Source organism: Chroicocephalus ridibundus, chromosome Z, assembly GCF_963924245.1.
Source record: "Chroicocephalus ridibundus chromosome Z, bChrRid1.1, whole genome shotgun sequence".
NCBI classification, from domain to species: Eukaryota; Metazoa; Chordata; class Aves; order Charadriiformes; family Laridae; genus Chroicocephalus; species Chroicocephalus ridibundus.
The window spans coordinates 72,451,696-72,475,128 of NC_086316.1; the positions used below are offsets into that span (position 1 = coordinate 72,451,696).

At 37.0% G+C, this 23,433-nt stretch overlaps 1 protein-coding gene across 2 annotated transcripts in view; it reads right to left on the bottom strand.

Annotated features, from left to right (window-relative positions):
* WDR70 (WD repeat domain 70) overlaps positions 1–23,433 on the bottom strand; it is a 138,554-nt gene that overhangs the window by 13,040 nt on the left and 102,081 nt on the right. For both annotated transcript variants that reach the window (XM_063320967.1, XM_063320966.1), the window contains exons 12-15: positions 19,172–19,256; positions 17,972–18,110; positions 1,776–1,876; positions 231–310 (exon numbers count right to left, since the gene is read on the bottom strand). In XM_063320967.1, the coding sequence (XP_063177037.1) occupies positions 231–310; positions 1,776–1,876; positions 17,972–18,110; positions 19,172–19,256 (405 nt within the window). The remainder of the gene's footprint in view (positions 1–230; positions 311–1,775; positions 1,877–17,971; positions 18,111–19,171; positions 19,257–23,433) is intronic.

A 23,433-nucleotide genomic window follows, 5' to 3' on the forward strand; every position in this document is an offset into this window, starting at 1 on the left:
AACCAACCATTATTAACAACTTTACAGAGCATATGGAATATGACTTTCTGGTTGTGCAAGGCTACAAAAAAAATTGTATAAAGCACTAACATCTCCCACCAATCATCAATACTCAGTGAAAGACTGCAACATTTTGGAGGGGAAAATATAAAGCTAAATGATCTGCAAATAATTTCAGACCTGAGAAAGAGCTAAGGATGCTGCTATAAAGATACGTTTAAAGTCCTTACGTGTTATAATGTAATCCTGTGTAAGAGTTTCCGCTTGTCTTTCTTTTCGTTTTGTTTTGACCACACATAATTTTGCTCCCCTAGGAAGAAACATACAGCAGTTCAGTTGGTCTGTTTATATCAAACAGAAACTATTTTCTATTCAAGACATAGTCTCAACAAAATTATATAGCACTTTAAATATTCATGAATGTGTGTATCTTGGCCTGTCCATGCACATGTGAAGAAGGGTAGAGAGATTAGTATTTCTGTTAGAGAGCAGTTTATATGACATGCGGAAATAAGGGTGGAAGATTCATTTCACACTTCATTTGTCCGCAGTACTTGCAGCGTGCACATTGGAAGTGCTCTTCTCCAACCCGGGCAGAGATTTGCTCCTAGTACTCTTCCTAATCCGCAGAGGTAGCAGTTCTCTAACCAGAGGTGCCTGTAACACCGCATCAGGAAAGGCTGCGTAGGCCTGACCGCAGCAAGACTGATTTAAACTGGTGGTATTTTCCTATTCGTGGTAAGTACCCAAAAACAAACTGGGCACAAAACTGAGCTAGGGCTCTTGTGGTCTGTGCCTCGGAGACTCAGGCTGTCCTCTGGAGAGGGGCCCAAGCAATGATGACCAGCTCTCTTGTTCTCTAAATTGACACAGACCAGAAAAAAAAACCCTAATTTCTGATAAACTTGTCAACTAGAATTTTTCTTCACCTCCAAGCATCGAGGTCACAGTAAGTATACAGAAACTGTTAACTGTAACACAGTATGTTTTTGGATGCCAGTGAAACAAAGATGAGCAGGTATAGGGGAATAATATCTTAATCATACCACTCAATATAGATGAATTGTACATTTCCCCCCGCTGACAGGAAGGAAGCATGCCCCAGTTCTCCAGCCAATCCAGATGGTAAAAGCAAATTAATTGCAAAAGGAGTATTTATAGATTAGTTAAGTCCTCCTCTTTTCATTCCAGGCTGACAAGTCACCTTCTGATGAATCACTACCACCTTTCTGTTAGATGTACAGGCAAAATCCACACGTGATAGATAGGTGTGGAGGAGAAGACTAGCAGAAAGACGCAGAAGTGCTTCCTTTGTTTGCCCCCTCTCAAATTCGGTCTTCCACTATTACCTCACAGACACTGAAGTTTAAGCTAATGCTTCTAAACCAGATTTTTACTTCAGGAAAAAAACCCAAATGACTACATCCAATAAATATGCTTTCAATAACACCACATCAGTAACCTCCAAGAGATCAGATGAAAGGTTGGTTATTCTTACTGCAGATCTCATGCAACTAAAAAATGAAAGTGTTTGTAAATTCAGGTAGAACAGCCAGCATTTTGCACCATGCAAAGCCCCGAGGAAAACGCATGGCTTTCCAGAGACAAACTGCTTTGGGTTTTTTTTCTTTCTTCCTTTCTACTGTTACTAAATGAGTTAAACTCTGCAAAACAAATTTTACTAAACCAATTTTTCACCTTTCTTCGAATAGAACCACTGAATAAGGCTATATTTGAGAAAAAAATAACGTTCTTAATCCTTAATCATTACGCACCTCTGGCTTTTGACAGGATCATAGTACACTTTGGCCAAACCATTTCCTGTACCAACCATGATCTGGTTCAGCTTGGGATGCCAAAGGCAACGCACAACGCTCTGAAATAAAGCAACATATTGACAGTTAGTTGGTCATTCATCCAGATCTTAGAATTAATATTCTTATTGTCAAAAAGTAGGTCAAAGTCACACTGTAGCAGGAACATGCTTAAGCACGTGAATGAATATGTGAATGAATAAAAGTTCCTCTCCAGAGCAGAAAACATTGTAAAAGGACTGACAACACATGGAAGTAGGCAGAGAAAGAAATACAAATTGGTGGCAGTGTGATAACCAGTGGTTTCCACTGGCTAATTACTCCAGGGTCTTCATGGCTATAATGGAAATGGGAAGTTAAAGGGGGGTTTGAATGAGAACAATGAAGTGCTTCAGACATAGCAATGCAGATCTTCATGACTTTTGCATTTTTATTTTTAATTCCAGATTCTTCCACCCTCTTCTTTATCTGTTTTTCCCTTCTTCTCACACAGTGCTGACCTTTTACTTGCTGACTGCAGAAATGCAGGAGTAGCTGATTTTCACTCTTGGTTCTTTCTTCCTCACAACACCCAGAACGACTTGGTATTTGAAGCCCATGTCTCACAGCTCTGTCACCCCTCTGGTCAGCAGAGAAACTCATTTTCAGACATTAAGAGTATTGTTCTTTTATACAGACAGCGTGGTTGTCCATGTGACTTTGAACCTCCGTGTGATTACTGCACTCAATCTGATTCAGCGGACCAGCTCAGAAACTCTGTACTCGAGCTTCTGACTCGAGCGAGCTGAAGAAGTTGGCACAACCTCCCACAGAGGACAACACATCTCAACACAAACACAAAACCTGTATTTGCGTCTCACTAACTGAAGGGAAAATAGTATCTGAGAGACAGTAACTCTTTAAAGGGATACTGTCCAAGACTGAAGACAGGTTTTTATCAGTGTTTGTGTTACCTACGTAATAAATATATCCACAGCTAGCATGACACATCATCCTATTAATATTTCACTGAAAAATGCTCATTTTTCTAGCCCTTTTTCCCCCTTAAGCTTACTGCTACTCCTCTCTCAAAAACCAGGAACAGACTCTTCCCAAAATTAATTAATAATTCAATATTCAACCACTGTCATCCTTCTATCATTGAAGTATACATATATAAACAATTTTTTACATAATACAGCACATGAAATTCACAAAATGGGAACCACTAACATCTTAACAAGAGGAATGCAGCAAAGCTAAAATTAGGGGTGCAATATAGCCCTATAACTTGGGAGGTGAGAACCATCTCATCTTGAAGAGAATGGTTATGTTAGTGACTCCTGAATCACTTCCCATTTCATATTGCATACCATTTCTGGTTTGGTTCAGATGCCATTTTTCTGAATGTCATTCAGAATGTTGAAAAATATTGAAAAAATTATGAAGCCCATTCAGCCATCATGAATCAGAACTTCATTCTGCTACAAGATGATGGATGACTCTCTTCTGAGCTGTTTTTCTGCTTTGTGTTCTTGTTTAGGAAGAAAAATTGAGATGACCTTTCTTTACAAGGTTCCTCTGTAAAGCATCCTCCTTCTCTATAGATATACATACAAGATTATACCTTCCCATTTACTTACAGGTACAAATAAATCTGGCTTGCTTATCATGAGACAACTAAAGGACAACAACCTTTTTACAGGTGACTCTGAAGTACAAAGTAGAATTCTGATAACGCATTATGTCCATGATCCCTGCCACAAGCGACCAAAATAACCAATACAGGGTTGCTAATAAGTTGTTTGATTTAAATAAGAGATTCTCACTTACTGTTACGTAATGCTCAAAATGCTACGGTAACTCTAAAATACAAAAAGCTAATAACAAGTATTGAAGGTCAAAGGTGGGTGGCCTTTTCTTTTATTAATATTTATTGCATGTGTTTAGCCAGCCTTTTTAAACTTTGTAGTTAATGTGGTTCTCCACTTTCTACTGTCAAGTAAATGTATTTTATAGCATGGTACTGGACATCAGCCAACAAAAACAAAGCCTGAGACAGTGTGGTTCAGCACTGATGGGGATTGCTAAATTTCTAACTTGTCAAACATGCACAGCACACTTAAAACCACCATGGCACGTGCTCCAGAGCAGGCAAAAGAAACTGCCATTAAATGCAGCCCTATAAATCTTCTGAAACCGTAAAACGTCCCCAGAATATAATTTATTAAAAACTGAACAAATACAAGCTCTGAACATGCAAGTAATTTTATTAATCCACTGGCATATAAACCTACTTCCTAAGAAATAACAAAAAGTAGTTATGCAGATTTTCGGATCATTTTAGAAATGGGCAATACTTTAAAAACCCCAAAATATTGAATTTCTGAACTAAATACTGATAATTTTTCCCAATCATATAATCCTAAAGAAGTAAAAATTCTAAACAACTATACAACCAAGGGATCATTGTAGACTAGGTTTTAACATTGGGAGTGAGGGGGAAAAGGGATTCTTCATCTTACAAAAATAATTAGTTCTTAAAGTGCATTTATCCTTTGATGCTTCTAACTTTCCTATTCTTTACACTTAGAATAACTCAGGTAGATGTCTTTATCACTGGAAATGCTAAACATCAAATTCCAGCTCATAGAAGGTCCTATCTCCCGGTCCTCCAAGCAAATAAGCATGTTAATAGTAGGAAAAGAAGTGTTTTCCTGTCTTGGCCTACTTATGCACGCAGGTAGGCACCTACCTAACTGATACTGAATTTTACACAATTACAGAATGGTTGCAGTTGGAAAAGAGCTCTGGAGACCACCTAATTCAACCCCCCTGCTTTGAGCATCGTCAACTACTACAGGTAGCTCAGGACACTGTCCAGTTTGGTTTTGAATATTTCCAAGGACAGAGACTCTACAGCCTTTCTGAGCAACCTGTTTCAGTGTATGGCCCTCCCCACCATAACAAAAGCCCCAAACCCCAAACTTCTCACTCCACTTACCAAGGTGGTTTCATACGTGGTAAGAGAATTAAAAGAGCAGGGAATTAAATTGCCTAGCACTGCTTTATGGAAACCTAGCACAAAAGACTTGACTAACCATAAGTACTAGTTGGTAGGAAATTCTGTGAATGACAGCTTCAAGACTCAGAAAATACAAACCCCAAAACAACAAAAAACCCCCTTCAGTTAACTAATTCCAGATTCGAATATTCAATACAGAAAGACATAACCCGTTGCTTATAACATTTAAAGCTGAAACACGTCAAATCTATGCAAATTCTGAAATCCGAAAAATTCCAGGTCATATCTCAGCTTTGCAAATGGAAAATAATGTCTTATTATAACAGTAAGAAAATGCAGGATGTATCATCACATAAACATCTTCAACATTTGAAAAAAATATTTCTGTAATGGCTGAATGTTTTGGACAGTATATCTTTTGAGCATTAAGTCCTGGAAGCCTGTCATAAAAATCCTGAAAATAGTTTTAATCCATGGAACGGATGTGTCCAGCTTCGTGACCATAAGATCTGAAAATACAGCACTTACTTACAAAAGACAATTGCAAGTAACGATTTAAAAGCTGTTTGGTACTTTTCCTGTTGCAAAAGCATTAAGTTCTTCAAATGAAATAAATCTGAAAAGCCTCTGGCAATGTCTATTGCATACACTAACACAGTAGCCTGCATTGGGAAATACTGGAAAAAGACTGTGAAAATATTTTTGTGGAGTCAGGCAGGGAAAATATTAAAAATGTTAACAGAAGCACTCCAAATTTACCTTCTTCATTGTCACTGTGAAAGAGGATAGAACAGATTCAGTGGGTATTTTTGAAAGTAGACCTTTGTAATTATTTTCAGGTAACAGATTGTCTTGTAGTACTGACTTAAACTAAAAGTCAATTAAAAAAATATCTACACAATTTTAAAGACATCTTTTCTGGCAATCTGGATGAAAATGTTTATTTTCTTAAACAGCTGCCTAATAAAATAAGAACATATTACTGAGTGTTCTTGAAACTAGCCATACCTTTTTCTAAAGTTGCTATAATATTGTTTTAAATAGAAAATATTAATTACCCGAACAATACATAATTTTTACTCTATTTTTAAGCTAAGCACTATACTCACTTCGGACACCCACTTCTTTTAAAATAAACTCAATTTTTAGAAAGTTTTACCTATAAGAACTTAAAAGCTTAATAATACGTGGCACTCTTAAACCATAAAACTCATAAATACGTAGAAAGGTGGCAGACAAAAGCGATGAAACCACTACTCCCTTGTGTGCTATTCCACCCGCATTTATTCTGAGACATGTGCAGTCCAAGATCCTGTGCATTTCTGGGGTGGTTCATAAATAGTCTCACCCCTAACAGGCTATTCTCACCTGTGTGTTTCCCTTTGTATCATATAAACCCAGCTGTTGCTGCAGGTAAACAGTAAACTACACCAAATAATTTTTCTGTTAGGTTATGCTCCATCTGGGTTAGCCCATCAGACAACTGCACCCATGGCTTTGCTGGTACTATGCACGCAGCAGTGCTTTGACAGGATTTAACAGCAGTGCCTTTAAATGAGAAACTGAAGCCTGAAACATAATTTTCTGTAACACAGAATGGGACATTTATTCTGGCCTAGAAATATACCCCTGAGTTTCACAGGCAAAGCAAAGAATAACCGAAGCAGATTTCTCAGCAAGTAAAAGCTAATTACCTCAACTGAAACTGTCCAGAGCACTTGGGTAACACCCCGATGGGAGTAAACAATGCAGAGAGGGCATTTTACAAGGTCAGCAAGAAAAGATTAAAATGATTTGTGGCATAGGAATGGAAAATTTACACCTAAGATGAAACCATGAAGCTGGTAAGGTCATAAAACTACAGACTGATGTCAAGGATTGAAAGAATTCTCCTGGATCTTTGCTTATAAAGATGTCTCAAGACTGCAGCAGCAAAGGCAAAATTCAGTTCCCTGGCCCATGCTTCAGGTAAAAACATTCAGTTTTACACCACGGATAGAGTGGATCCAGGATGGGAAGAGCAGTCTCAGGGGGGCCAGTACAGTTTGGAGGCAGGAAGGGGAGGAAAGGTTAATAAACTCCAGTAAGAGGGACAAGGAAGGGTTAGAGATGTTTCACATTGGGAAGAGGCACTGGCAGAGATTATGGGGGTTGTGAGCAGCTCTGGAGTGATGCACTATGTAAAATATAGATAAACCATATTAAGAAAAAAACCTGAGCAAATACAGCAAGCATTCCTAGTTCCTACGTATTATAGAGTATGTAAACTATGTAAATAAATATTAATTCTTATGCCTAAAATATTTTTCTGCCACGTACCAGAGCCTGAGCAATCAATCTCACTACCACCTTTTGGATCTACCAAAATGTAAGGTTGCCTGTTACATAACAAAATAAGGACAGCGTATACAAAGAATGTATCTTGAAAGTATTATTCACCTCTACCCTCTTTCACTCTGCTGCAACAGAGACAGGGAAAATTCAGGTTTCCCTCCATTGCTGTCTGCTTGTATTCCTACACTAACACTTTACATGTGTGTGAGCTGAAGCTGTACAAAAGCACTGATTTCTTATTTTTCGCATTGCAGTTGAAACTTTGACTAATATCTAACAAAATGTAACTACCTTTATATGCATACAAACCCCAAGATAATAGCCAAACTTTTGTTGTCAGCAAAATTTTAATTAAACAGACATGTATATGTGCATGCATATACTGATCTAATGGAATATGGAGGTCATAATTTGCCTCAAGACTGGCATGATATCAAGTTTCACCATTTTCCAAAAAATTCCAGGGCCTTTCATATGTTTGACATAAATAGGAATCATAATACCCTTCTGCAGCACTTAGGCCAATGGGGCTATACCCTTTCCTTGCTACTACAAAATGAAAAGTAAATCAGAGAATTAGAGGGGCCATATTTTACAATGATGTTTTAATTTCTTTTCCCTCCTTCGGGAGGTCTTACTGCTTCTCAGGCAGGCATTGTTTTCTTTGAAAACAACCCATTCTTCCTAAAGACAGTAAAGTTTTAAGGTTAAATACCATGCATTTGTCTTCGAAAATGAATATTTCATGTAAAGTGTATTTTCAGATATTGCATGATAATGTGTCAGCTTTTTCAAGTTTAGTAGTAAGGTTCCTCCTGCCATGCAGGGAAGAAGAAAGATAAACATCCTTCTGTACCAGTTATGAACTGTTGGAATAAAACTTTTAAATTTTTCTTTCTCTTCACCTCAGTTACAGCCTTCCTCTGACAGTCCTCGACTCTCAGCCCGCTTATACATTTGCTCCAAAATGCCAGAATTGATTATTCAGTTATCTGCAGCTATCAGACTTTTGGGCTAAGCTCAATAAATTAATGTCTGCTCCCATGCCTATTCACGAAAAATGTTTAAACAATACAGACAAATCTGGTAAATGGAGAAGATGCATCTATCTACTTCCACACCTACAGAAAACTACCCTGAGAGGGTGGAAATCTCTACTGAATGATGCTGACACACAGCTGACAATCATTCGATCTCTGTGGTGAGCATGCAGCCAACATCCCACTTGTAAACTGGAACAAGTGAAAGTGAGTTACTTGCAAATTACCACTAGAAAAAAAATACTGCTAATTCCAGAGAAATAGTGAAAATGAAAGAGAACATGCTAATCCTAGGTTTTCACGCATGTCTCACTGCTGAAGGAAGAATTCATGGGATTTTGATGTTTCCTTCACGTGATGTTTCCACTGATTTAAAATAAAAGTTTGTTAAAATTTAGATAAAGTTGCGTAATTCTAAAGTGAAGCTGATGATATTTTGACAGCTACGTTTGGAAATTGGGTGCAAGTAAGTGAGCGTAGACTTGACTCTCAGCTAGCACAATCCTCTGTAGAGCGGCAGGCTTTTCTGCTGTAAATTGCCTACCGTCATAAAGCCTTAAATCAATAGAAATGAGTGCAAAAGTAACGCATTGTCTCCTACTTTGCTATTGGCAAGGTCAGAGCACAAGAGATTAAATGTCCCAGTGGTTTAGCAGGAGACAATCGGCACCAATGGAGGGAAGTGAAGATTTTACGTGGGACTTACCTCAACGAACTTAAGATGTCTACACCTCTAACCTTTAGAGGTCTACTCTTTAAATGTCTAAAAACCTTCACCTCCCTTTATAGTTAACGGAGAGAAATAAGCATTTTACAGTGGCCTTCATCTAACCTAATGTTTTAGATATCTATTTTAGGATGAGATAAAATCACAGTCTGGATGTGTTTATTTTTCTCTTTGATTAGAAAAGGAGCCTAGGGTGACTGGATCAGCTGTAGACATCTATATTTGGTCAGGTGAATCCCTGCAGCCTACAGTGGCCAAAATAACTACATAAGAAAAACAGAAAACTAACGAGGATCTATGTTACAGCATGTTGCGCTACTTACATAAAACTCTCCAGTTCAAGGATAAAGGATTCTGGAAGCCAAATTAAATACTCCTAGTGCAGAAAGAACACAGAAATAAATACTCCTAAAACTGTCAAACAGATCTTTAGAATCTTAGCTTGAAAGATCAGGTCTAGCTCTGGAGATACTTAAAAACTGAATGGGGATAAAACAGAAACAAATACAGCCTATGTTCCCCCTTATTGCTTACCTCTTTCCTAACCTACAATCTAATAAATAATTCCTTCAGAATCTGTTTTCAAGCCATACAATAAAAAAGTGACAGCAATAATTCCTGCTCTAAGAAAATATTTTCAGTTAAGAAATGAAAAACTTAAACAAACCTTCTCTCTTTCCTACGTGCAAGCTTTGCTTCAGTGGCCATGACGGTATGTGACGGGTTCTGTTTGAACAGCGCTGCTCGGATTTGCTGCACTTGGCTGTCCAGACAGCTCGATAAGCGGCATGTCAGCAGGGATGATAGTGAACGTGTAAAATGACATTCTGACTGTGGTCGTGGACTCTGTAAGGACAGGTCACCACAGCAGTGGCCAAATGGGGCCTCTCTGACTGAACTGAACACTTATCTTGACTGTAATTTTTACAAATTCCAAGTTTGCTGTAAAAAACACGCAGGCTGTCAAAATCAGCGCAGATACACACACAACTAGTTTATTTAGCTCATCTGTTCTGTCTTTTCTCCTCTAAAACCCCTACACAGTCATGGTGAAGTACTGCTCATGCAATACAGCATCTTTTAAACACACAAGGAGCTTAAAACACAATTAAGCAATGCTACTTAGGGAATCTAACTGCTTATTAGTATTTATTTTAAAGAAACAGTAATTATCTTTCAAATTAACATTACCTGTTACCTAAGCCTACACTTATATTACATTATCTTTATATTGGAGAGGGGTTAAGCAATTTCAAGCCTGTGTTGGAATGAGGGATCAAATCTCAGGGTGCCTTCCAGTTTGACCTTCTATAGTTCTGGAACTTGCACAACATTAAGTCTGTCTGACTTTCATGATGTATCTTCCCAAAAGAGATGGGAAATGTACAAAGTTATTTCAGAAAAAAACCTGTACTCATTTCAAAGGATTTCTATGTCTTTAAATAAAAAATTAAAATATTTGGATGCTAACAGCTACAGACACACACACACACAAAACCCACTACCACAAAACCTTTCAACAATTGTTCCCATCCCTATTTGGCTACAGCTGCTTTTAAACAACTTCTGTAATTAGGAAAGATATTAAAGCAGTGGCTTTCAAGCTTTCGCATTTTATCATGAAGGCGTGAACCATCAGATACTTAGACTGCTGTACACGGGATACAAATCAAGCCTTCGTACAAGTCTTCACAGATATGTTTGAAGTGGCCCACCTTTTACATGGACTGAAAACTTCTCTGCAACTGCTTATGAAACACATCCAAGCAAGAATGTATACACCACTTGTTAAAAGAGAGGAAAATGCCTCAGTATATAATAAAAATTTCATGATGTTGGGCTGCAAGAATGGCCCATATGCATTCTAACTTATAGGCAGCAGAGTGACTCCTGCCTGTCTTCAAGATCTTGAAGATTCAAAAGGAAACACTTATTTCCTCCCTCTCATTCCCTCATACTGTATACATAAAGTGCAAAAACAGGCCTAAAAGAGTTTTAAGGAAATGTACCAGCATGTTTTTCCCAAAATGAACCAGCACATTTTCCCCTAAATGTACAGAAATATTTTCTCTCCAGTTCTGTGCAACTGGAATTTAAGGACAAACTAAAAAAAAAAATAAATTAGAAACTCAATATTCTAATCTGAAGCTAATGGCAATCTTACCTTGAGAAACACCACTATTCCTCCATAATAATCAAGGATCATTAATAACAGTGGTTTATAAGCAGAACAGAAAGTAAAATCAACTGATACAGTTAGCATAGTAAGGAAAGGCTTCTTTATAGATAGGTCTTTCTTTCTGCTACAGTCACCTTGATTTCTCTACAGAAAATCTACATGAAACAGCAGCTTCATTAACTATCTGCTGCCCTTCAAGAACAACAGAAGTTCTGCCTTGAGAATCACTGAAAGATAATGCTGCTCAGAGACAATGTTAATTCCCACTGGACACACTGTAATCTCTTTTCGCTGGTGGTGTAGAGCACAGCAGTGATCCAAAAGCCAACGACTTGGCTTGCCATGCTGCTGTATATGGGAAAGGCTGCTCTGCCTCCTGGATGCACACACTGACCAGAGGAGGGGGAAAAACGTAGACTGAGTAACTCTTATAAAAATGCTGTTGTTTTATTTTTTAAGATGATTAAATAACAGATTTAGAACTATGCCATTTCCAAACGTCTGTAAAGCTGAAAAACAAATGCTACCAGTTTGCTGACACCTTGTTTCCTCCTCTTTTGAGCAAAAAGATGGCTAACACTCATATGTTGATACTATGCATGCTCTGATCCAAAAAAAACCAGGCTGCTCACACAATAAAAATACACTAATATTACATTTAAAATCTACTTTAAACCCCAATTGCAAAAATCTTAAGGTCTGAGATTCCCCTGGAGTTCTTTCAAGGAAAAGAGCCAACTACAATAAATAAGGTGGGAGGTTAGGGAATATGTAGAATGCAGTGACCTGCTATCATTAGATTTAAAATACTCATGAGAATACAGTAGTAGAGGAAACAACACTAACGTTTTTCTCTTGTGAAACATGACTTAGAAAATGTGTGGAAGCATTCAATAGAAAAGGGACCAGAAATGGATAAAATTTACAATTTTCTATATGGAAACCAGAAATATCCGAAACGCTCTTTCAGAGGCCAATAATTTAAAGCAGGATCTCAATACAGAACATATGGGTAGCAATGCTGTACCACTTAGCTTTCAAGGTACAGCTAGAAAAAGTGAACTAAGTCACTGAGCAACACTTTCTTTTTTTGATGAATAGAAAAAGCGACTTCATCGAGGCGGGAAACTTGTCTTCCTTGTAATTGCAAGGTAGGGCATTTTCAAGCACCTGCTCTGTTAAAATTACAGCCACACTTTCATCACAGTATATCACAAAACTCAGGCAGACAGCCTTCACATAAACCCCCACTTCCCGTTACAGTGAGGAAACCTGCACAGTTTATTTCTCTCACATACCTCAAACCTCTAGTGACAGCCCCCCTAAAACAAAGTACATGCTGCTGCAGGAGATATGAAGGGAAGGAACATGTTGTCTTTATATATATGAAAGCAGAGAATAAAAAATGTCAAGTTGCCTCAGTATAAAAGAAAACACATTCTTGTGATTCACCTTTTATACAATTATTTTTTTTTAAACTTTAATCAGGACAAAAATTTACTGGACCTTATATATTGTGTTCACTTCCTTATTGTGGACAATGTGGTTTTTCCTTTCAAACAAAACAAATGGCTTTACAAAACCCTCAGAAGTACCATGATGATCTCTTCCAGAAGTTAAAGAATTTATTTTTCTTAAATTCAAAAGCTTTAAATCTTAGTGAAATGGGCCACAGTGGAAAAGCCCTTTACTGTATTACTGCACCTTATAAATAGTAAATGATATCGTTTGAGGTCAAGTAAAGAAATACTGCAATCCTATATCAACTGTGTATAAAGGATGCTGGAAGTTTCATATTCCTTATTCCTTCTTTCCTTTTCACCCTTTAATCTAGAAAGAAGTTTTATTTATAGCTTGTCTCAGAAGACCTTCCTGAAACATCCCTTGGAGGTATTTTCAGAAGTATTTAATAATTTAACTTTTGCCTATATTTGAGAAACTAAGAAAATATTGAAGAATCCTCCTAACATAAACAGGTCTCCCAAAACAACCACGAATCTATGGTTTTGGATTGTTGCTTATCTACAAAAACCTGCAGGATATTTCAAAAACTTGCACATCTCATTTTATAATACACACAAGCTCATCATCTTGGCTCATATTTAAATTAAATTATTACTTACATTTTCATTTTAATAAGAAATTTCTGTAGTTGTGCAACTTTTTTTTTTTTTTTATATTTTTCAGTGCCCACTCTTGCTTGGCAGTAACGGGGTGTACTACTTCTCCTTTCCATATGGGGAAAATGACTGCTTTACTGCTGCCAAAATCAATCTTGTCTGTAATAAGGATAACTACTGGGTGATCTGTTTGAACTAGCCAAACGAATGATAGGCATGTGAGAGTGATTCAAGTGGCTATCCACAGCTATTTTAAATTAAACTGACATTGGGGGAAATGTTGTGTACCCAACTCTGTTTCCCATACACTAGGTATTTATAACTGGTTCCCATGAAGATCTCATACTTGCATAACCAAACCAAGAATTAGGAATAAATCCTCCCTGACTCGCATCTGACAATTAAATCTTCCTTCAATTCCAGAAAGAGAGTTACAGTTACAGACATCGCAAAAGATGAGACCTCATCCCAAAGCAGGTACAGGTCTTCCTTCCTCTCATACTACCTGAAGAACGGGATATGGCCTCTGAGTTTTGTGCACACACTTTGTACCCCTTTTCTGGCAGTTATATTTCCTGACATCTGCTTAAGTCTCCCCATCCATCTAAATGGAGTGAAGAGACATTCTGCATGCATTTATAGATCTTTCACAGAAAATAAACCTCAAATGTTCAAATTGGGAAAGGTTGATATAAATATTTTCTTGTGGATATGTGAGGTAAAAGCAAAAGAACTGTTTGCAGATAATACTGTCAAGAGAGAAGAAAAAGAAACAGGAAAACTATGAAAAAGCTGCATGTGCAACTGGATTTTTTTAAAGCTTGGTTCTTGTTAAAAAGAGAGGAATTCTGTACAATTTAGTATACATAACTACGGTTACAGTAAAGAGCCGTCATAATTTCCAATCACATCTGTAGACACGGAGCCAGGGTAAGGCTGAAGTACTCCATGCAGACCATCAGCTTCCTCATGAGAGGGGGAGAGGCAGGAGCTCCCACCCCCAAGTTTTGATCTAATCTGCAGTAAGTAAATGACCCTGCCAGTAACTTCCACATGGGTAATTTCACTCCTTGATAAACTCATGGAAAAGAAAAAAAAATCCACTGTGTGCTATCAAGTGTAAAATTCCTGTGTCTGCATAAAGATATCTCTAAGTCACAGATCACTGAAGGCAGAAGAGGATAGTCAAAGAAGCAACATTGCGTATTTGCCCTGTTCACTCCTCCTCCTGCCGGCACACTGCTACTGGACAGGGATGGAGCCCATGGTCTGCTCTACTTCTGACTTTTTTTCTTCAAAAAGTATTGCTATTTATTGAAGAAGCTTGAGCTCTACAGAAGTGCCAATGCCTATATGGTGGCACTCAGTAGTGAACACAATACCGTCACTACTTTAGCCACAGATTGTAACTGGGAAAAAAAACGAAAACCAAACAAATGCAAAAAAAACCCTAATATGTGAAATGAAAAGCCAATTAATATTCTATACCTAGCCACAACAACAGAGACCAATCAGACTGTTAGTCCATTAGTAAAACCACAAAGTTTCACTCCAGCAGCTCTGAAACAGTAATGGGTTTTCCCATGAAAACTTGAAAGAAAAGGTGAAAAAAGGTTTGTGTGGTATGATGGAAAGGAATGCCAGACACAGCTTTGGTCAAACATTCCCATTAAATATTTTCCCATTACCCCCTAGGTTCATTCACAGGCCAATTGCACTGGCTATTTACCAAAGAGGTTTAAGATAATGTTTACTGCTCTTTAGTGTTTTTCAATTTTCTAAGCTTACTCGCATTTCCTTTAAAAGATCCCTGTGAAATTAAAAAAGTAACACATTAATAGTTTGTTTTCTCTCCTCAGTGGACTTTCCGTTATGCTGATTAGATATGTTCTACCTCTAAACTGGTATACAGATGCCCTCAAAGTCTTATTCTTTTCATTTTATACTTGAAACAAATGACTAATGATGTCCCTTTTTCATTAGCAATTTGGACTAAATCCAATTGAAATCACTGAAATTATTTTCATGAGGAATGAGCGCCCATAAAGTTCTTTGCAGAGATAGATATTGGTGCATTTGTGCTTTTACTACACATATTGGCATAGTGTAACTTTATCTCTGCAATGCCTAAAAAAACCCAAAAATAGAAACATTGAAATTATATGTTTAAGCACTAGATAACATAAAAAAGGTTAAGTATGTTATCCAGTTACAGAAGACAAACTGAAGTCTTAGACAACATTATGCATTTATCTTTGATTACACTGCTATCTGCATTTTTGAGAGTATAGGGAAAAAAAGGAAACTAAGAAAGCAGTCTGCAGAAAGCAAGTATTTACTGCACTGCTGAAAAAATGCTCTCATAAACTACACACAAGATATTAATTTACCAATTTATAGGCCAATTTATATGTTTCCAACAAAAAGCATATACTGCTTATAAAATACAAAAGCCAGCTTCTAGAAGATTCTTTTGTTTTTAGCATGCCTTTTTGCATTTATATTTCATCAAACACTGCAATTTGAGAAGAACACTAATGAAAAAGCAGAAAGAAATAGAAAGATCTTGAAAAAATATACTGCTTTTATTTTGTAAAATCACTTATAGTAATTTTTCTTCTTTTATATTCAGGTCGATACAATTAGCTGTGTTTTTCTTAGATGTGTAGCGTTGAAGTTAGAAACTAGACAGACTGATTTTAGACATATTATTAATGCTGACTCACTGAAAATAATGTCATAAGATCAGCATTTATAAGTCTCAATTCTTCACCTACTATTTCCATTATTTTCATTCGATCCATTATATTAAAAGCAGGAGAATGACAGTCTTAAGTTTCGTAACTACAAATGAAGTAAAACAGCAGCACTAAAACCCTATAGACACAAGTAATTTACTACAGTCTTAAAGAGTACCATATAAATATCAGCACCTATATGAAATTATAGTATGAAATTATGAACCTGCTCAGATTTGTACACATCCTTAAAATTTTACTATGTGAGTGGCCCCAGTGAGGTCACTTACTGACCCCTAATTTTGTTTTTCCAACAGTTTCCTACTGTTGGTTCTCAGCTCCATGCCTGCATTTTGAAGCAGAGGAACAGAAATTTGTCTCTCAATTTTGAGAGAAACCGATAGCAAAACAATCTTTTCTGGACTCTCCTGTAGTATTATCTACCTCAGGAGGTAAACAGACCCTCTATTTCAGAGAATCAAAGAACTGTTTTCCTGAGAGACAAAGTTAGCAAGTGAAAATTGTATTTCTTTTGAACGCAAAACAGGTAGGTTGGTGAGCAGTAGTTCTCAGCATTTCATTTCTTTCGGAGGTACAGGATCCACCATTGAAAAGCTTCTCATTCTTTCAGCCTTAAAGCTCAAGTGACGTTTCTGGGTGCTGCTACTGATTTCACCACCTCTAAACGCAGATGCCATCCATGACCACATCCAGACACTCAGCTCTAAGGAGTTCAAATTCATGGTGAATAGAATTGCAAAGCTATTTTGTTTCCTGTGCCCAATACTTGTAATACTTATATCAGAAAACTGAAATCCTCATGAGTTGAGGTTTAGTATGTTCCATAGTAAAAAAATTTAAAATCCAATGCATGCTATCTTTGGAGAAATTCTTTAGTACTATATAAAACTTCCAATGTCATATAACAACTGTATTTAGAATATATGTTTAAAATAAAAACAGGGTGTTTTTTTTCCAGAAAAAACACATGCTTTCTGCTTTGACAGGAATTCTGCATTTTTTATTTGCAAGACTGCTGCCACAGAAATGATGGATATAACTTTCATCCCTAAGCAGATTTTGCTTTGGGATGAATTAGAAGAGAAAGTGGGATTTGAAAAGAAAAGTAAGTACAAATGTAAATTCTGTATAAATGATTTCCAGCACAAGGGGTTTTGGTCCGTTGAGCTAGGAAAGACTGGTGTGCTGGGTTAAGAAAAATGCAGAAGGAGAAAACAATATGCTGAAACAAAGCGACAAAGTTGCTATCTGACAGACTGCAACAACTAATGGGACCTAAGCATATACCAGTGTATGGCCATACAACAGAAATTTACCTCTTGGTTTTGAGAGAAACTGATGGTAATACTTAAGCAATGGTAATTCTGTTTGAATTTCCCCCATTTCTCTTTGTTATAATCTATAAGCTTAATTGTGTACACGACAAGAGTGAAAGGACCTTTTTTTAACCATGATACTATGACAATGATTCACAATTTTAGGTTTTTGTATTACTGGTGAGGATGATATTTTTGATGGAGGGATTCCTAAAGATGTCTTCCTTTTGCCACAAAATTGTTGCATTCACACAAGCTAGAGTCCATTGAAATACATTCTATAGTAACCACTACAGTGGAAGTCTAATTTCAAGGACAAGTAGGAGTTTTGTCACAATACGTGTTTCACCATAACCGGTGGAGTAAACAGCATAAACATGTAAAAAATTCAGGATTCGTGCCTCATGTCACAGATCTAGAAGAGTTCACAGAAATCCATGAGAAACACAATGGTAACACCAAAGCAGGGATCTCCTACTCCTTAAACACCTTGCCGAAGATTTTCTTTTCTTTTTTTTAATTGGAAGGAGATAGCACCTATTCAGCCCACTCTATCTCTTAAATACGGAGTAGAGAAATTACAGCAGTGACAGTAGGTCATTACCTGTATAAGGGGAAAAATGAGTATGATTTCATTCATATTTTGAATAGTTGACAAAAGAAAACTAAAGTACATACCGCATCTGTAACTTCTATCTCATATAACTTCTGGAATGTCTCCCGATAAAAGAAAATAAGCTTCCCACTGCCACCACCTTTCTTAACAGAGGTGCCTGTGACAAGTATTTTATCATCTGGGCTGAAACAACAATCTGTCCTGTTGAAGAAAAATCATCATACTGGGTAAATCAATAATTAAAGGATAGGGAACTTACATATAAATTGCACTCCTTAAAAATAAAACATTATATTTTCTAATTCTTTCAAGACAAAGCTTTAAAAAAATTTTTTGTCAGCTGTCACCTATTACTATATTTATCAGACACAGTTCACATGCAGAATTACAGCTGTGCACAGAATCTGCAAAATTGGCAGATCCAATAAAAATTCTCCTCCCAAGAAAATTCTCCTCTGCCTAGAAGTCTTGTAAACTTTTCAACATGAAAAACAAACAAAAAAGTTATTTTTAAATCTGGTTATCATCATTAACTAAAACAAATAAATCAATCACGAACTCTGCTTTTGCTGATGATACATTCTTCAATGATGCAAGGCAGTGTGCTTATACAGTGGCCAAAAGTGTTTGTCTGTTTGTTTTCCCTTTATGCTACAAATTGCAGTCAAGATTGAGCTGTCCATGACCTGCCTTTCTAAAATCTTATTTCAAAAGTATAAACTATCCTTAGAGTTGGATTTGGCTGTGCTACAGCTATAGAAATGCAGGTAATACCAATAAATATATTAAATACAATACTTGGCACTATGCAGTACAATACAGTATTTTAGTACCAAAGAACACAGTCATCATCACTTCTAACATCATAACCTGAATTCATACCATGCACCATCATGTTATGTCTACTTTTCAATCCAGCTCTTTTTTTATTAATCATAGACCAAATAAGAATGAGGATTACTTATATATCTCATTACACAAGCATAAGGCAATGAACTGGCCTCCTCCTGAAAAGTTGCTAATCTAATTAGACAGAAGACATATGAGACTGAAAAATGGCATAAAACAAGCAAAGCGTGGTATGAATTATCACAAAAAATACAAGCTCTTTTAAAGCAAGATGAAGTCCTAAAATAGCAAAGAATCCTTGTTGTGCAGTCCTTTCTACACAGTTCTGGACCTAGTGAGAACTCCGATAGATTCCCTCCCATTCAGCACAACCACTGCTATTTGTACTAGTTGGAATAAATTAGAGTACTTACATTGGAAAGAAGCTGGGCAGTCTTTCTGCTGAATTAAGAGGCTTTTTAAATTGTCTAATATCCCATATCTTTAAAGTATCATCTCCTATGCAACAAAAGGAACAAAGGTTAGCAATAAAGAATTTTAGTCAAGAATTTAGATGTGCAGAAAATTTCATCCTCTAATTCAGACATAGAAAGAAGAGAATGATACGGTAGAAGCATTTGAGATGGGGATGGTTTGGAAGTTTTTTGTCCCCAAACGACTATGAAATGACTACTCATTGCTAGAATTCGTAGTTCCACCTGCTGCACTCCAGTACATCAGAAACTTCTCCTCAGTGGCTCAACTCCATCACGGCAATCCCTCCTACCAAGAACCATTATCCACAGTGAAATCAGGTTCCCCAAGCACTTATTTATTCTGCGTTTGTGAGCGTTGGTGCTTTGCTACTAGGAGTAAATTTAAAGTTTTGAGATACCAAAAGAAATTAAAATGTTACTATGGTTGGTCTAGATCAAAAACTGAACAACTTTTATGTGTCTGGCTTCTACTTGCCCTGAAAAAATGACCAGGAAGAATGGAAGGCACGTGAAGTCTTCCCCCTTCTTTATGGGGCAAACAACAAACCGCAATCTCAGTATGGAAAACAGGCCCTGGAATCAGTCAGAAATTCTTGGGGAAGGGGCAGAAGGGAAGTAAGTGAACCTGCATTTACAAAATCTTTTCACATCCCTCCACACCACCTTTGGCCATAAAAGCCAAAATCAAGGTTACAGCAAGACATTTATAGCAATTCTCGTCTGTGCTGGATAAACATGGTGTGACTGCAGGCCAGTAAAAGTCAGGCTGTTTATTCCTTTTGAAAAGTTATGACATATTAACAAAGTGAGAACAGGAAAAAGAAAAAAAGGAGATTAGTTAGTTATTCTCAGAGAGATCTACATCTCTACTGATTATCCCTCTGGGATACATATTTCCAGCATGAGAGGAGCTACAGAATTCGAGCTTCGAAGCATCTCACTCAGGCACCAAGGCATTGCCTTGCATCGGTGCCTCAGCTCTTTCAAGGGTGAAAAGAGGGACTTTCAAACAACAATTCTCTTTAAAAATATCCAGAGATATTTTAAACAAGAAGTGACAAAATTTTCCCATCCTACAAGGAAAAGGAGGCAAGTGGCTGGTAATCCACAGACCTGCTTCCTTCCAAAGCACAAACCTTGCAGGGAAGTAATTGTGTTGTCTGAAAGTGTTTTGTGGATTCACAGCCTTTGAGATCAAGAGCTTAAATGAGGCCTTGAAAATAAAATGTAAAAAAAAAAAAAAAAAAAAAAAGATGCTGTAACAAAAGAAATCAAGGCCAGCAGTACCCTTTACAGGGAAAGCAGTAATGTGTGGCCTCGTACATCACGTATGTTTATATTAAAGACTAGGATAACTCTTTACTACAAAATATTTTTAAGAAGTGGACAACTTAAATAAATGATGTCTAGAGCAGAATATATTTCTGTTGATTGGGAAGCTAGAAAATGACAAGAAAGAAAAATGTTGAGTCCCTATGTTGGGAATATCTGTTTTCTTATTGTTTCCCAGGAGACTCCACCCCCAGCACTTCAAAGCAATGTCTTGTAATATGAATCCTCTCTTTTCCCTCCTAACCCCAACAAAAAAAACTACTTATTTGTGAGATGTTACATCTAAAGTACCATCACTTTATAACTGTATGCTAAGGATACCAGTTGGCCACTCTACAAATCTCCGGATAGGGACAGATCTAAGGCTAGCAGCCAAGGCTGTTCTGTTCCTAGTGGAATGAGCCTTGACATGATCTTCAAGCTGTAGTCCTGCCAGGCTTTAGCAGCAGAGATGCAGTCAGACATTCAGCTATAGCTCTTCTGCTAACCAGAAAATGTAATCTGCTGCTTTAAAAAAATTAGAAGACTCTATAAGTACTCAAAAATTCATGGTTGATTTCAAATCAACACTGTTTTACACTGTGCAGGAACAGAAGATTAAGTATTTGGAAAGGGAGAAATGACAGTAGAATGACTTGGCCAATGTTGTGAAACTCTTACTATCATTAAAGATTTGCCCAAATTCACTTCTCGTAATTAAAATTTTCTGTGTTGCACATACAATATTGGTTTCTGAATCTAATCTGCATTTGGAGTTGAAATCACTAAGAAAACAGACATAATAACTTTCCACACCACCATGGATTTTTTCCAATAGCATCCTTCTATTGGTACTTAAGAGGCTTCTTTATGAGAGCTGTAGCAGTACTGATCTATTTTTAATTACTTCATACATGGCCGAAAATAGTTACCCTTAATCAAAAACATAGAAACAGAAGTTGTGCAGTTCAGTATGAAGCATTCAAAATAGCCCACTCAGATCATTCAGTATTTTTCTTGATGGCAGACTTCTCCAAAGCCTGGCAGGATTATTTGAAGATTTTATAGCATTTTTAGTAGCATTTCAAACTCTATTCTTTGCCATTGTAGTAAGAAGGATACCAATAAACAGGCTCTAGTTTGATACGATCTCGTCAGACACCATTATGCCAATGATATTGAGCACTGGATTTATCAAAAAGTAACAATTAGGTCCTAGAAAACACTAGAAAACAGTCTTTGGTGAGCCAGGATAGGCATTTTGCAAACAGCTTTTAATCAAAGTAAGGTCAATGCACTGATACTACAAAGATTTTATCTGATTTTTTTTTTCTTTTCAAAAGGTACTGACAAGGAAGACAAGTACATGGATGCAAATAGGCCCAAAAGAAGCAAAAGTGCTGCCAGAAACTCAAAAAGCCAGACGTCAGCAGCGCTCTTCAAGAAGCTCCTATTTTAAAGAGGGAGTCTTGTGTTGAAAGCAAAGCTCACAGACAGAAATCCACAAAGATCATTGGGGAAAGCAAAGAAACATAGGAAATGAAAATTTAAAAAAGAAAATACAGCACAGGAAAGGCATAGCATAAGAAGGCCTACCATGAGGGAGCACCAGAATACACTATGTTTATAAACTCTGAGCCTTTCTGTGAAGGCTTATACTATATATATGCAAGGAGAGGCACCTTACAAAGCAAAGTATATGCTTCTGCATTCTGCACTGGTTCTGCAAGAGGAGCTGCAACAGCTAACGCATGACCTTTGGAGGCACTACAGGTCAGGACCACGCTCACTCCAAGCCAACGGCCTAGGGAGGGAAGTCACAAATTGGGGATTCTGCACTTACACTTGAACAGCTGTCACCATCACCTGCATCCACACCAGCCTGGCCAAATATGTAAGTGCATCATTCTCTCTAAACATACGGAAGTGAAGGATACTGGAAAATTTTGAGAAAGCCATTTCAGCTCCAACTGTTACAAATATCTTACCGTGCCTTTTAAAGCAAATGAATGCATTTTTGGCATTGTTTGAAATGAACATCAGTATTCAGCTCCTGAGAAATATTACTTGATGTAAAACCTATTTGATTTTTTAAACGCTAATGTCTGTATTTAGCATAGAGAGCAACATGCTATTACTCTGCACAAAATACAAAGTCACTGTACATGATGCTGCATAATCCTTGAGTATACAAGAAACTCCCCTACTTTTTAAACCAACTTCAAAATTAAATGTTCTATTTTTCCTCAAGAATATTGTGAAAAGAGAAATACAGCTAAAACTAAAAAAAATCCACCAAACTAAAAAAAAAATCAAAAGGAAACACAAAACAATAATTTTTTTAAGCTCAAAAGAAAGTATGTATCTGCGTAACCCATCTCATAGGCTTAGATGTGAGTATTATTACTTGGGTTTAACTACAGTGAACTTTTTTTCCTATATGTTTACTGATTAAGATGGCACTGAGTCTGTGTGCCGTTCATACCACAGAAAATAAACGAACCATGAAAGCTAATAGCTATCATGAGATTCATGGAATTAATGAAGTCATTGCTTCATATTATGACAAAAACTATCTCCATAAATTTTGTACATACCGGGAGTCAAAAAAAGTGGTCGGTTTTGTTTGGTTTTTTTATTTTTTAGAATAGGACCCCAAGTCCAGTCCCAATGCTTACCTTTTCACTGCTAAACAAAGGAAGTGTTCCCCAAATACTATCTTCACTGTATTTAGAAAAAATTACCTTCATCGTTAGAAGCGTGCAAAAATGTAAGTTTCTGTCAAGTTGCCTACCTAATGCCCAGCAAAAGTAAGACTGGGAACGCTCATAAGCAGCTCCTTAGCTTTTCATTTTCCCTTGTGCTTGCAGCTGAGCCCTGCCTCATCT